Source organism: Carcharhinus amblyrhynchos, unplaced genomic scaffold (genome assembly GCF_965287045.1).
Source record: "Carcharhinus amblyrhynchos unplaced genomic scaffold, sCarAmb.v2.hapA scaffold_47, whole genome shotgun sequence".
NCBI lineage: Eukaryota > Metazoa > Chordata > Chondrichthyes > Carcharhiniformes > Carcharhinidae > Carcharhinus > Carcharhinus amblyrhynchos.
Window position 1 is genome coordinate 580,776 of NW_027649788.1, and position 16,472 is coordinate 597,247.

The window sequence follows — 16,472 nt, forward strand, 5'->3', positions numbered from 1 at the left end:
TCTGTCTGTAAACACAAGAGGATGGTACCAATATGAACAGACAGTGTCCAATCCGGGCAGGATGGAGACATGGCGATCAGACAGTGTGTAAACTGGAGAAAACGGAGGCAGCGAGTTCAGACATTGCGTAACCCGGGAAGGATGGAAACTGAGTTCGGGGGCATGGAGCCAGTGAGATCAGACGATGTGTAACCCGGAGGGGATGGCCGCAGTGTGTAGCCTGGGGAGGATGGAGGGTGATGCTAACGGGTAAGGCCGTAAGAACATAAGAAATAGGAGCAGGAGTAGGCCATCTAGCCCTTCCAGCCTGACCCGCCATTCAATAAGATCATGGCTGATCTGAAGTGGCTCAGTTCCACTTTCCCGCTTTCTCCCCATAACACTTAATTCCCTTGTCTATCAGAAATCTATCTACCCGTGTTTTAAAAATATTTAGCGAGGTGGCCTCAACCAGTTCAACGGGCAGAGAATTCCAGAGATTCACCACCCTTTGAGTGAAGAAGTTCCTCCTCAACTCCACTCTAAACCGCGCCCCTCCCAACCTTATGTTGAGGCTGTGCCCTCTAGTCCTGCTGTCCTTTCTGAGCGGGAAGAATCTGTCTACTTCTACCCTATCCATCCCTTTCATTATCTTGTACATCTCGAAAAGATCCCCCCTCATCGTTCTAAACTCCAACGAGTACAGACCCAGTCTCTTTAGTCTCCCTTCATAGTCTAACCCCCTCATCTCCAGTATCAGCAGTGAACCTCCTCTGCACTCCCTCCAAGGCCAAAATATCCTTGTGGAAGTACAGCGACCAAAACTTCACACAGTACTCCAGCTGCAGCCTCACCAATGCCCTGTACAGTTGCAGCAAGACCTCCCTGCTTTTATATTCTATCCCCCTCGCTGTAAAGGCCAGCATCCCATTCGCCTTCTTGATCACCTGCTGCACCTGCAGACTGGGTTTTAGCGACTCATGGACAAGGACCCCCAGGTTCCTCTGCACCATAGCATGCTGCAGCTTTTCGCCCTTTAAATAGTAATCCCTCCTACTATTATTTCTGCCAAAGTGGATAACCTCACACTTAGTAACATTGTACTCCATCTGCCAGGTCCTCGCCCACTCGCTCAGCCTATCCAGATCCCTCTGCAGACTTTCCACACCCTCCACGCAATTTGCTTTTCCACTCATCTTCGTGTCACCAGCAAATGTCGTCACCCTAAACTCAGCCCCCTCCTCCAGATCATCTATATAAATGGTAAATAGCTGAGGCCCCAGCACTGATCCCTGTGGCACTCCACAAGTCACCAACCGCCAATCAAAATAGCACCCATCGATACCAACTCTCTGCCTCCTATTGGACAACCAATCCTCTATCCACACTAACACCTTACCCCCAACTCCATTTTTAGTCATTTATTTTTCATCAAATTGATTTTCCCCAGCTACATTTGCACTTTTCATGTGTGACACTTCCCTTCCTTTTCTGGAATTCTCCATCTGAATATCAGCGAATAGACACGGATGAACACTTACAATAAACCAGAATTCCAGAGTGAGATTGACCGTACTTCCTCTGAGCCTTTGAATAATGTTCCCTTAACCTGTGTATTTGTTTGGATGATGCAACGTCTGAGCATCTGACATTGTTTTCTTAACCTCAGAAGTTGACTACCCGCACCATAGTTTGAAAAGATGATGCCGTTTTGCTGCGTTTCCCAAAATAATGTCTTCATTCGTTGGCGTCCAGAAAGGAATCTAGCATTTCACTCCTTCGTTCCTTCAAACGAGGGAAGAAGTGTTAGGGCTTTTAGAGGGCATTAAAACCAATAAATCTCCGGGGCCTGATTGCATTTATCCTAGGCTGCTTAGAGAGGCGAGGGATGAGATTGCTGGGCCTCTGACGCAAATCTTTGTCTCTTCTTTGGACACAGGGGAGGTCCCAGAGGACTGGAGGATAGCGAATGTGGTACCGTTGTTTAAAAAGGGTAGGAGGGATAGCCCAGGTAACTATAGGCCAGTGAGCTTAACATCAGTGGTAGGTAAGTTGATGGAGAGGATTCTTAGGGATAGGATGTATGCGCACTTGGAGCATTGCGATCTGATTAAGGATACGCAGCATGGCTTTGTCAAGGGGAAGTCTTGCCTTACGAATCTGGTAGAATTCTTTGAGGAGGTGACAAAAACGGTTGACGAAGGACGAGCCGTTGATGTCGTCTATATGGATTTCAGTAAGGCGTTTGACAAAGTCCCTCATGGTAGGTTGGTACAGAAGATTAAAGCTCATGGGATATATGGTCAGGTATCTAGATGGGTAGAGAACTGGCTTGCAAAGAGGAGTCAGAGAGGAATTGTGGAGGGGTCTTTTTCTAGCTGGAGGTCTGTCACTAGTGGGGTGCCGCAGGGCTCGGTACTGGGACCCCTTCTCTTTGTAGTGTATATAAATGATTTGGAAGGGGGAGTCGGTGGTGTGATCAGCAAATTTGCTGATGACACCAAGATGGCTGGATTGGCGGGCAGTGAGGAGCAGTGTCTCGCAACACAGCGGGATATTGATAGGCTGGTTGATTGGGCAGATATGTGGCAAATGGAGTTTAATCCGGATAAATGTGAGGTGATGCATTTTGGCCGGAATAATGTAGGGGGAAGTTATATGATAAAGGGTAAGCCTGTAAGGAGTATAGAGTCGAAGCGAGACCTGGGGGTGCAAGTGCACAAGTCTTTGAAGGTGGCAGTGCAAGTGGAGAGTGTGGTGAAGAAAGCCTATGGTATGTTAGCCTTTATAGGAAGGGGTATAGAATATAAGAGCTGGAGCCTAATGTTGCAGATGTATAGAACGTTGGTTAGGCTGCATTTGGAGTACTGCGTACAGTTCTGGTCGCCTTACTACCAGAAGGACGTGGAGACTCTGGAGAGAGTGCAGAGGAGATTTACCAGGATGTTGCCTGGTATGGAAGGACTGGGGTATGAGGAAAGATTGAAGAAATTGGGGCGCTTTTCCCTTGAACGACGCCGACTGAGGGGGGATCTAATAGAGGTATATAAGATTATGAAGGGTATAGATAGAGTAAACAGAGGTAGGCTATTTCCTATAATAGAGTCACGTAGGACAAGGGGCCATGGACTTAAGGTGAGGGGGTAGAGGTAGAACACAGATATTAGAGGGAGGTTTTTCTCACAGAGGGTAGTGGGGGTATGGAATGCTCTGCCAAGTAAGGTGGTGGAGGCAAACACGCTAGAGTCCTTTAAGAGTAACTTAGACAGGCACATGAGGAGTATTCGCAATAAAGTGGATGAACTTGCAGCGTGGACCAGTACCTGGGACTTTGATGTTGTGGCCATTTCAGAGACTTGGATAGAGCAGGGTCAGGAATGGATGTTGCAGGTCCCGGGGTACAAATGCTTTAGCCGGAGTAGAGAAGGAGGTAGAAGGGGGGGTGGGGTAGCATTATTGGTCAAGGACTGTATCACAGTGTCAGAGAGGAACTTTGATGAGGACTTGTCTGTTGAGGTAGTATGGGCGGAGATTAGAAATAGGAGAGGAGAGGTCACCCTGTTGGGAGTCTTTTATAGACCTCCAAAAAGTTCTAGAGAGGTTGAGGAAAGGATTGCGGAGACGATCCTTATTAGGAGTGAAAGTAATAGGGTAATTGTTATGGGGGACTTTAACTTTACTCATGTTGATTGGAATTGCTATAGCTCTAGCTCGTTAGAGGGGTCAGTTTTTGTTCAAAGTGTGCAGGAAGGTTTTTTGACTCAGTATGTAGATAGGCCGACTAGAGGTGAGGCTATATTGGATTTGGTGCTGGGTAATGAGCCAGACCAGGTGCTAGACTTGGAAGTTGGTGTGCATTTTGGGGATCGTGACCACAATTCGATTACGTTCACCTTAGTGATGGAAAGGGATAGGCATGAACCTCGGGTCAGTAGTTTCAGCTGGGGGAAGGGTAATTATGAGGCTATTAGGAGAGAATTAGGAAGCATTGGTTGGACTAGGAGATTACAGGGACTGGGAACGTCCGAGATGTGGAGATTTTTCAAGGAGCAGCTACTGCGGGTCTGTGATAGGTATATCCCTGTCAGGCAAGGAGGATTTGGTAGGCCCAGGGAACCGTGGTGCACTAAAAAAGTTGATTCGTTGGTTCGGAAGAAAAAGGAGGCTTATGTTCGGATGAGGCTTGAGGGCTCAGGTAGTGCATTAGAAAGCTTTAGATTGGCTAGGAGGGAGTTGAAGAGGGAGTTAAGATGGGCTAAAAGAGGACATGAGATGACTTTGGCTGATAGGATTAAGGAGAACCCTAAGGCGTTTTACAGGTATGTCAAGAACAGAAGGTTGGTTAGGGCAAGATTAGGGCCAGTTACAGACAGTAGAGGGAAGTTGTGTGTGGAACCGGGAGAGATTGGAGAGGCGTTGAACCAATATTTCTCTTCGGTGTTCACGCAAGGGGACATGAATGTAGCTGAGGAGGACACTGGGGTGCAGGGGTGTAAATTAGATAGTATTGCAATTGATACGGGGGATGTGCTGGATATTTTAGAGGGTTTGAAAATAGATAAGTCCCCTGGTCCGGATGGGATTTACCCTAGGATTCTCTGGGACGCAAGAGAGGTGATTGCGGAGCCTCTGGCTCTGATCTTCAGGTCGTCGTTGGTCTCTGGTATAGTACCGGAAGATTGGAGGACAGCAAATGTTGTCCCATTGTTTAAGAAGGGGAGCAGAGACTTCCCTGGGAATTATAGACCGGTGAGTCTTACTTCTGTGGTGGGTAAGGTTTTGGAAAGGATTATTAGAGACAGGATTTATAGTTATTTGGAGAGTAATGAATTGATTAGAGACAGTCAGCATGGTTTTGTAGCGGGTAGGTCGTGCCTTACTAACCTTATCGAGTTCTTTGAGAAAGTGACCAAAGAGGTGGATAGGGGTAAGGCAGTTGACGTGGTGTATATGGATTTTAGTAAGGCGTTTGATAAGGTTCACCATGGTAGGCTTCTGCAGAAAATGCAGATGTATGGGATTGGGAGTGATCTAGGTAATTGGATCAGGAATTGGCTAGCAGATAGGAGACAGAGGGTGGTGGTTGATGGTAAATATTCATCATGGAGTTCGGTTACGAGTGGTGTGCCTCAGGGATCTGTTTTGGGGCCACTGCTGTTTGTAATTTTTATTAATGATCTGGATGAGGGTATAGTTGGGTGGATTAGTAAGTTTGCTGATGACACCAAAGTCGGAGGTGTGGTAGATTGTGAGGAAGGGTGTCATAGTTTGCAGGGTGACTTAGAAAGGTTGCAGAGCTGGGCCGCGAGTTGGCGGATGGAGTTTAATGTGGAGAAGTGTGAGGTAATTCATTTCAGTAGGAATAACAGATGTGTTGAGTATAGGGCTAACGGGAGGACTTTGAATAGTGTGGAGGAGCAGAGGGATCTAGGTGTATGTGTACATAGATCCCTGAAAGTTGGGAATCAAGTAGATAAAGTTGTTAAGAAGGCATACGGTGTCTTGGCGTTTATTGGTAGGGGGATTGAATTTAGGAGTCGCAGCGTCATGATGCAACTGTACACAACTCTGGTGCGGCCGCACTTGGAGTATTGTGTGCAGTTCTGGTCCCCACATTACAGGAAGGATGTAGAGGCTTTGGAGAGGGTGCAGAGGAGGTTTACCAGGATGTTGCCTGGTATGGAGGGGAGATCCTACGAGGAGAGACTGAGAGATTTGGGGTTGTTTTCGCTGGAAAGAAGGCGGCTAAGAGGGGACCTTATTGAAACATATAAGATGATTAGAGGTTTAGACAGGGTGGATAGTGATAGCCTTTTTCCTAGGATGGAGAAAGCTAGCACGAGGGGGCACGGCTTTAAATTAAGGGGGGGTAGTTATAGGACTGATGTCAGGGGTAGGTTCTTTACCCAGAGGGTGGTGAGGGATTGGAACGCCCTGCCAGCTGCAGTTGTAAATGCGCCTAGTTTGGGGGCGTTTAAGAGATCTGTGGATAGGTTTATGGATGATATGGGATTGGTTTAGATTAGTGGGTTAGTGTTTTTTTTTTAAAAGCTGGTCGGCGCAACATCGTGGGCCGAAGGGCCTGTTCTGCGCTGTAATGTTCTATGTTCTATGACTGAGTTGGAGATGGGTGGATATAGGAGAACCTTTAATTAAGGGTCATTAGCATTGGGGTGTCCCTAGAAATGTAAATGGGTATAGTATGATAATAATGTTTTTCTCTGTTTTCATTCACAGGTTTGAAGTCGGTCCACCTCGTGTCCAACGAGGGGCATACACGTGATGGGTCGTACTGGGGCTGCTCTTGGTTGTTCGAGATTGGCCTCGTGCTTCATGTCGTTAGTGTGTGCCTAAACTGGACAAGATACTGGGCAAGGCGACAGCTCAGTGACTATCGCTGATTGCTGTGCAGACACATGGATTTGGGCCGGTGTCTGTGGGAGTTTGCGCATTCTCCCTGTGCTTGCGTGGGTTTTCTCCAGGTGCTCCGGTTTCCTCCTACACCCCAAAGATGTGCTGTTAGGCTGATTGGCAGGAATAAATTGTCCCGAAATCAGTTTTCCCTCAATCTGGATGGCCATAAAACATTAGATAGGGGTCATGGGTAGAGAGGTGGAGTTGAGATGGCAGCGTGGGCTCGTTGGGCCGAAGGGCCTGTTTCCCAGGCTGATTTTGTTCTTTGTTCTTTGTTTAAAATTCAATCTCACAACACATATAGGTTTACAAGTAACAGACGCATACTAGTCACATATTTACCTTTGAAGCCATTTCAGAAGCTTCTAATTTCTCTTTTTTATGGCCGCCCACATTTTCACTCAATCAGAGGTTGCTGTCTGACTCCAAAACTCGATATCGCAAGGTCAGTTCGTGCATGTCTAGCAAGTTCTTGCATTTGGAAATTCTGCTGACTTTAAGTTGTGAAAAAGGTGCTAACTTTTGTAACTGAGAACAAACTTGTTTTCCTCTGTGACAACGGGATCTGAAACCATTTTAATTATTTTCTGAATAGGTACTAATTCTTAAATCTCTCTACACAATCATATTAAATGCACAAACTTTGCCACTGTTATGCCCTCACCCTCAAGACAGCGTTTTCTGAAAGAAAAATAGACCACTTCAAAGTACAGTTCAACGTTTTAATAATAATTGTAAATGCCTTGGCAGAGAATGCTCACTTAAGTTTCAGCACTTGGCATATTCCCTCAACAGGGAATAAACTCAGGTGTTGAAATCTGTTTGTTCGATGTTTAAGAACAACAACATAAAAAAAATGAATTCGGCAAAGCCATTACTCCAGAAACCCTGGAGTATATAAAGTTTATGCACAAGGATTGTCTCACCTCATAGCTGAAATCAGAGAGACTGCTGCACAAAGTAACAGATCCACTTCACAAAGAAAATGCACCCAATAATTCAATGGATCAGGAAAATTTTCTATATGATCCTTGCCATAGTTGGTGTGCCTGGTAAGTATTTACGTCCAATGTTGCTGAGTTAATTAGTGCACAGATTTCTTTCTGCTATTATTGTGTGGATGGTAACGTGAAATTGGATTGTAACGCCACAGTTATAAACTCACCATTTCAATAATATAAATATATCACATGTTTTGTGTTAATTCTGTGGTTGCATTCTACGGCATGAATGGCTTTTAGTTCACAAGCTCTCCGCGTGATTAAATTGTGTCCGTTGACTCAAACTGCAATGCAGGAAACTGATATAAAAGTATCACCGAGGTTTCCTGTCAGTGTAGAATGATGCTGAACAGAGTAACAAACTGAAATTGAGTCTCTGACCACTGTGAATGTATTGCCATTATCAACTATCCAACTTTCCACTCTCAAAACACCTTCTATTACTGAAGGTCTCTGATAGGTCAAACATTAACATTCTCTCGGCACACAGAAGGACATATGTTCACGGTCAATTCTTACACCTCTGTTTTGGTGTTACTTTCGTGTGAAATATGTGTACCCCTCCCACAGACTTGGCATTTTTGTGATGTGTCTGTGAGAAACCTTACATGGAAGTAATCTGTTTAATCATGGTTCGTTGTCAATTAATAAGTGTTCTATTCTCTGAGTGCTGTTCGAATTGTACTGAACATCTCTGCTTTGGACACACGTGCATAATCCCATTGAAAGTTTCTAAATTTATATATCCAAAAGCCGATCACCGGTATCAAAGCAGGTGCCAGAGTTGAAATGACCACTGCCAGTCTGAGGAAAATAAAACTGCGGTGGGGAGGACCTTCTAATTGGGGTGGGAATAACTACAGATGTTCAGGATGAAGAGTAGTTGAGACCATTGTTGAATATCGCCAACCATTGACCCAAGCAGAGCCCACAATTTTTGGTACCAAATTGCATGCTGCCTATGGCCAGGAGAGGACAATATATGCCAGTAATTTCGAGTCAATTTTGCCCTCTTTAATTTACAGTCAACGCAGCAGCAATCATGGTCCTGTCTTGTGGACAATGTGGCCTCTCCAACTGCACCACTCGCTACCTGGTGGCAATGGCAGCTGCAGATCTATGTGTCATTATTACTGAGGTCATTCTCAAGCGAATCAATGGATATTATTTCCCAACCAATTTCCTGAGAATCACCCCTGTGTGCAGTGTTCGCTATGTTCTTCTCCGTGCAGCCATAGACTGTTCTGTCTGGTTCACCGTCACCTTCACTTTTGATCGATTTGTCGCCATTTGTTGTCAGAAGCTGAAATCGAAATATTGCACCAAGAAAACTGCATCTGTCGTCCTAGCAACAACAGGCACCGTGCTCTGTTTGAAAAACATCCCCATCTACTTCAGATTTGAACCAAGAAGGATTATTGACAACGTACCTTGGCGCTGTGGTAATAAGCAAAGCTATTATACTGACCCTAGGTGGATTGGATTTAAAATTTTTGAAAAGGTTTTAACACCATTGGTTCCTTTTGGGATAATTCTGTTGCTGAACGCTTTGACAGTCAGACACATTCTCGTGGTCAGTCGAATCCGAAAGGGACTGAGGGGTCAGAGCAGGGGGAGGGATCACGGCGACCCAGAGATAGAGAGTAGAAGAAAGTCTGTGATTTTAATTTTCACCATATCCGGCAGCTTCATACTCTTGTGGATTGTATACGTTTTATATTTTTTTGGTATTACAAATCTCTTAGATGACAATTCTTATTACATCTTTTCAAACGTGGCATATATGCTGCGGAATTTAAATTGTTGCACAAACACATTTATTTATGTCGCAACTCAATCCAAATTCAGAAAGCAATTGAAGAGCGCCTTGAAATATCCAGTTATTTCAATTATTAATTTAGTCAATGTACGAAAAAGATAAAATAGCTCAAAGATCAAGAGATTTGGGACAAGAGATGTCCGCTGGAGGACCGAAATATAAGTGTATTGACGATTTAACGCTTTAAAGAGATGGTAACAGTTGTCAAGAGAAAGCAGAGAAAGGGAGATTGAGAAGAAAATGAGCAGCAAGTATGGATAAACGGACGAGAAGTGAGCTCGGTGAATGAGCACACAATTGGAGGACAGGAAATCAGCAGAAGTAATCAGACATAGAGGTCAGCAGCAGGTCAAACATGTGAGAAACTTTATGATGATCTGCAGTAACTAGGCTGGTGGAGTCACACAGACACACACACACACACAAACACACACACCCAAAGGGCAGCAGAGCAATAGGGAAAGGCATGCAAAATCCATAGCGTAAATTAAAAAGGACAATTTAACTGGGTAAGAAAGCAAAGAACCAATGACACGAACTGACCATCTGATGAGTGGGATGGAACAGCCAGAGGACAGTCAAAACATTCCCTCAAGGACAGCAAGTAAAACAGTAAAAACAGTCTCTCCTGCACTTCTCTTTGATGGTCAGCTCCTCAAACTTCTCAAAAGCGAAAGAGTTTCTAACAATGATAACATACAAAGAAAAAAGTAATAATAATCTGAGGATGCATCAATCTTGTCTGGGCATTTTTTTTTGTTTATTCAAAGGTTTTTTTTTCCCATTCGAGGAGGGAAACTTCGAACCAGTTACCAGATATTTCGATGGTATAAGTTAAGTTGGTGATAGGTTTTCCACTAAGGAGTTAAATGATTCTTAAAACAAGCCAATAAGCTAATAATAGAATAGTTTACACAAATATGAATTCAGTAAGAGAATCGAACAACTGATTGTGATTATGAACCATTTATGCTGATACGTAAATGCATTTTAATTATTATATGAATTATTGTTCACTGTAGCCAAAACAATTTATCACAAGGTTCGATAGTTAAGGCGTATAATTCAGAGCGAAAGGCCATGGAAACCTGTGGTTGGCAAAATTCATATGAAGAAGTTTCTTCTGAGGGATCACATTTGCAACATCATGAATAGGTTCAGTTATTGCTTCGATACAGGATACCTGGACACGGGATCACATGTCTATCTAGCTTGTCACTGATCAAGTGAAACATTCACTTTGATCTGTACAAGAGTGTCGAGCGTAACCTGGCAACATGGAGGTAAGTTTAGCCAAGAAGAGAGCTTGCATCCGAGTTTAATGGACGAATGAGATGCCATTATGCTCGGAAGTACAATACTGTTGGATGAGGAACTTAGCAGATATTTATATCGGTGTGTGCCTCTTAAACATATTTGATTTTAAGCTAATTCAAGGTGGGAATGCCAAACGCAGGACATTTAATCAAGACTTGGATTGATAAGTTCCAAATAAAGGATGTTTAGGCGTCTATCGATGTGTCTATATAGACGTCCAATCTATTGAGGAGCCACATTTAATTTGAATTTAATGCTCGCTGGGCCGATGAAGAAAAATCGGAATTATATTTTTTAGCAAACACTAAACTTCAATTAACATATTTTGTGTGAAGAGAAAAAACTTTTCGAGTTAAAAAAAAGCGCCAGGTTGCAGGACACGCACTGCCCCGCACTCTCATCACTGCTCACATTTTCTCACACCCCTTATCAACTCATTCCCACAAACTCTCTCACCGTGCACGTACTGTCTTATCCATTCACACACTCACCAAAATTGAAATCTTTAGCTCCGTCAAGCTTTCTCACTCCAAAATTTCTCCTCTGAGAATCTCTCACACCACGTCCACTCTCTTAATATCCCAGACACTTCCAATCTCCAGAGGTCGCCTCATCTCCATCCTCTTTCTTTCTTTGTCTACCCACTCACCCCTACATTCTCTCAATCCCTAAATTCTCTCACCACCCCATACAACCTCCCACCAAACACTATCTCACCCTCACAATCTCTCAAACCCTTTCACATTCCCAGCCCATTTTATATTCTCTACACCACACATTGCTTCCCCCTCACATATTGTCTCCCCCTCACACACACTGCCTGCCGCATAATCTCTCCCCGCACATTGTCTCTCTCCCCTCCCTCTTTCTCTCATTACTCTCTCTCTCCTCTTTCTCTTTTTTCTTTCTCTCCTCACTCATACTCTCTCTCTCTTTGACCCATTCACTCTTTCACTGTCTCACCGTCAGTCTCTCGCCAACGTGCCTGCTCTTATTGCCTAATGCATTGTTCCGGTGTTCTCTGGAAACCCAGACCTGCTACTCATGTCTGCAGCCATCTCTAGATGACCAGATTCCTCTTCTTGGCGCATGTGCTCACTGGGACCCAATCCCTGGGTATGGCCGATGATCTCTTCGCCCTGGCACCTTTGTTCCCTTGCTCAAGGACTGAGACGAGCTTCCCTACTCCTTGGCTTACCAGCTCTCAGTTGTCCGCTCTCGTTACTTGGGGTTTAAATGTCAACAAAGATTGACAAAGAAGTTGATAAGGAAGGGTAGGAGAAAGTATGAAGCTGGGCTAGCGCTTAATATAAAAAAGGATAGCAAGAGTTTTTATAAATATATAAAAAGGAAGAGGCTGGCTAGGGTGAACGTTGGTCCTTTAGAGGATGAGAAAGGGGACCTAGTGGTAGGGGATGGGGATATGGCTAAGGTATTGAATAACTTTTTTGTTTCTGTCTTCACGGAGGAGGACGTGAATAATTTGCCGGGTGTTAGCGATGGAAAGGTGGTAGGACTGGAGGGCCTGAATGACATTACTGTTACTAGAGAGGCAGTGCTCGACAGACTGGAGGGGCTGATTGTGGACAAGTCCCCAGGACCGGATGGAATGCATCCGAGGGTTCTGAAAGAAATGGCGGAGGTTATAGTGGATGCCTTGGTGGTTATTTTCCAGACATCGCTGGATTCCAGGGAAGTGCCGGAAGATTGGAAAACGGCTAATGTTACGCCGTTGTTTAAGAAGGGTGCCAGGCAAAAGGCGGGGAATTATAGGCCGGTTAGTTTAACGTCTGTGGTAGGTAAAATGTTAGAATCCGTCATTAAGGAGGAAATTGCGAGGCATCTTGAAGGGAATTGCTTGATAGAGCAGACGCAGCACGGTTTCATTAAAGGGAAGTCGTGTCTGACAAATTTACTGGAGTTCTATGAGGATGTGTCTAGGGCGGTGGATAGAGGAGAGCCGGTGGATGTGGTCTTTCTGGATTTTCAGAAGGCGTTTGACAAAGTACCTCATAAGAGGTTATTGCAGAAGGTCAGGGGACTTGGAGTTGGGGGTAGGGTGTTAGCGTGGATAGAGGATTGGTTGTCAAATAGGAGGCAGAGAGTGGGGGTCAACGGGTGCTATTCGGATTGGCGGATGGTGACCAGTGGAGTGCCCCAGGGGTCGGTGCTGGGGCCTCAGCTTTTTACCATTTATATAGATGACCTGGAGGAGGGAGCCGAGTGTAGGGTGTTGAAATTTGCTGATGACACCAAGATTGGGGGAACGGCAAATTGTGCGGAGGGTGTGGAGAGTCTGCAGAAGGATCTAGATAGGCTGGGCGAATGGGCCAGGAAATGGCAAATGGAATTTAATGTTGGCAAGTGTGAGGTGGTCCACTTTGGAAGGAAGAATGGTAGGAAGGATTATTACTTACGTGGCGAAAAACTGCAGCAGGCGACGGTGCAGAGGGACCTCGGGGTCCTTGTGCATGAGTCGCAAAAACCCAGCCTGCAGGTGCAGCAGGAGGTCAGGAAGGCGAATGGGATGCTGGCCTTCATAGCGAGGGGGATTGAATATAAAAGTAGGGAGGTCTTGCTGCAGCTGTATAGGGCATTGGTGAGGCCGCAACTGGAGTACTGTGTGCAGTTTTGGTCGCCGCACCTGCGCAAAGATATTTTGGCCTTGGAGGGAGTGCAAAGGAGGTTTACTAGGCTGATACCGGAGTTGAGGGCGTTGAGCTATGAGGAGAGGCTGAATAAACTGGGCTTGTACTCGTTAGAGTTTAGAAGAATGAGGGGAGATCTCATTGAGACGTATAAGATGATGAATGGGATGGATAGGATAGAGGTGGAGAGACTCTTCCCGCTCAAAAAAGACAGTAGGACTAGGGGGCACAGCCTCAAGATAAAGGGGGGGCGGTTTAGAACGGAATTGAGGAGGAACTTCTTCACTCAAAGGGTGGTGAATCTCTGGAATTCTCTGCCCATTGAAGTGGTGGAGGCTGCCTCGCTAAATATTTTTAAGACGCGGGTTGATGGGTTTTTGATAAGAGAGGGGATTAAGGGTTATGGGGAGGGGGCGGGAATGTGGAACTGAGCCACGACAGATCAGCCATGATCTTATTGAATGGCGGGGCAGGCTCGAAGGGCTAGATGGCCTACTCCTGCTCCTATTTCTTATGTTCTTATGGGTCCCCAGAAGTTGCTTTTCAGTCTGCAGCACTAAGTTCCCTGCGCCCAGCTCCCAGCCTCCTCAGCCTCGCCTCATTGTAGGGGGCCTAATAGCAGCAAATACGGGAAAGAGGCAACCTGCATTGGAGGATAAGACCCGCGCAGATTCTTCCATTCAATCCAAACTGACCCGAATTTTGGAAACTGGTTCTGGCATCCGCAAATACAGTATCTGATTGCTGCATTCGTTGGTAACGGTGACAAATACCAACTTCTTTGAAGAAACAGAGCTGGTAAGATTGGGGAGGTGGAAAGCGAGCGCAAACTCGGTTTTTCACCTCCCACCAGTACTTACAATCTCGCCTCATCGAAAGTCAGGTGGCACGAGGTCGTAAGATTGCACCCCTCAGCTTGTATTATAAGATCATCCCCAAATTTTAAAACAGAGCCAATTCGTTCTGGACACATTCGCAAAAGGAAACAATGTTTCAATTTCCGCCTTGTCTCAAGGTGAGGGTCTTATATATTTCAATCCACTCACCCCAAACTTTTCTAAATTCGAGAGCACACAAACACAGTCTCTCCTATTGGCGAAAGGATATATTGGCCTTGGAGGGAGTACAGAGAGGGTTCACCAGGCTGATACCGGAGATGAGGGGGTTAGCTTATGATGAGAGATTAAATAGACTGGGTCTGTACTCGTTAGAGTTTAGAAGGCTGAGGGGGGATCTTATCGAGACTTACAAGATAATGAAGGGGCCAGATAGGGTAGAGGTAGAGAGATTCTTTCCACTTAGAAAGGAAAACAGAACTAGAGGGCACAGCCTCAAAATAAGGGGTGAGGGCAGTTTAGAACGGAGTTGAGGAGGAACTTCTTCACTCAAAGGGTGGTGAATGTCTGGAATTCTCTGCCCGTTGAAGCGAGGGGATTAAGGGTTATGGGGAGAGGGCGGGAATGTGGAACTGAGCCACGACAGATCAGCCATGATCTTATTGAATGGCGGGGCAGGCTCGAAGGGCTAGATGGCCTACTCATGATCCTATTTCTTATGTTCTTATGTTTGCATGATGGATTGGGCTAAATTCATAACCTTGCTTCTTGGGCAGAGCAGGAGCCATACCAAGCTGTGAAACAACGAGAAATAATGTTTTCTATGGTGCATCTGCAAAAGTTGGTGAGGTTCGTAGCTGACATGCCAAAGTTCCTTAGCCTTCTGAGAAAGTAGAGGCATTGATGGGCTTTCTTAATTTACAATGTCATCATAGGGGGACCGGGACAGGTTGTTGGTGATCTGGACACCTAAAAATGCAAAGATCTCGACGCTGGGTGCTATTCGGATTGGCGGTTGGTGACTAGTGGAGTGCCCCAGGGGTCGGTGCTGGGGCCTCAGCTATTTACCATTTATATAGATGATCTGGAGGAGGGAACCGAGTGTAGGGTGTCGAAATTTGCTGATGACACCAAGATTGGGGGAAAGGCAAATTGTGCGGAGGGTGGGGAGAGTCTACAGAAGGATCTAGATAGGCTGGGCAAATGGGCCAGGAACTGGCAAATGGAATTTAATGTTGGCAAATGCGAGGTGGTCCACTTTGGTAGGAATAATGGTAGGAAGGATTATTACTTACGTGGAGAAAAACTGTAGCAGGCGACGGTGCAGAGGGAGCTCGGGGTCCTTGTGCATGAGTCGCAAAAACCCAGCTTGCAGGTGCAGCAGGTGGTCAGGAAGGCGAATGGGATGCTGGCCTTCATAGCGAGGGGGATTGAATATAAAAGTAGGGAGGTCTTGCTGCGGCTGTATAGGGCATTGGTGAGGCTGCAGCTGGAGTACTGTGTGCAGTTTTGGTCGCCGCACTTACGCAAGGATATTTTGGCCTTGGAGGGAGTGCAGAGGAGGTTTACTAGGCTGATGCTGGAGTTGAGCGGGTTGAGCTATGAGGAGAGGCTGAATAAATTAGGCTTGTACTCGTTAGAGTTTAGAAGAATGAGGGGAGATCTCATTGAGACGTATAAGATGATGAATGGGATGGATAGGATAGAGGTGGAGAGACTCTTCCCACTCAGAAAGCACAGTAGGACTAGGGGGCACAGCCTCAAGATAAAGGGGGGGCGGTTTAGAACGGAGTTGAGGAGGAACTTCTTCACTCAAAGGGTGGTGAATCTCTGGAATTCTCTGCACGTTGAAGTGGTGGAGGCTGCCTCGCTAAATATTTTTAAGATGCGTGTTGATGGGTTTTTGATAAGCGAGGGGATTAAGGGTTATGGGGAGAGGGCGGGAATGTGGAGCTGAGCCAAGACAGATCAGCCATGATCTTATTGAATGGCGGGGCAGGCTCGAAGGGCTAGTTGGCCTACTCCTGCTCCTATTTCTTATGTTCTTATGTTATGTTCTTAAAAGGACACGTGTTCTATGTCCTGCATGTTCATGGGAAGGAAGGGGAGGAGGGTTGTGTTGGCTGGAGTTCGGTGGACGTCTGCAAATAATCCTATCCTGGGTGTGATTGAAGACTCTCTATTGTTTTGAAATTGAAGAGGAACAGGGAGAGGCCTGAGCTTTTTTTCCGCTCACCGCCCGGTTTGGGAAAATGGTCAACGAACCAAAGACCCGGAGGACATATTGCAAAAAAAAAATCGGAGGCACCAGCCCCACAAGGTTACCCAGTACAAGAAGGGAAAGGATTCCTAATACACACAGGGTAAGAGATGTTATGACAGAAAGCAGAGAGGTTATGGTGGACTGACAAAACCTAAATTTGGGGAAAAGGCTAAGACCACAAAGAAGATTGTGCTG

General features: G+C 45.6%; 1 protein-coding gene across 1 annotated transcript; it reads left to right on the forward strand.

The window, feature by feature from the left end:
* The first annotated feature begins 8,436 nt into the window (after positions 1 to 8,436).
* On the forward strand, positions 8,437 to 9,315 carry LOC145337350 (putative G-protein coupled receptor 139). Its single transcript, XM_080182141.1, has one exon. The coding sequence runs from the start codon at positions 8,437 to 8,439 to the stop codon at positions 9,313 to 9,315; it is 879 nt and encodes a 292-aa protein (XP_080038267.1).
* Positions 9,316 to 16,472: the final 7,157 nt, after the last annotated feature.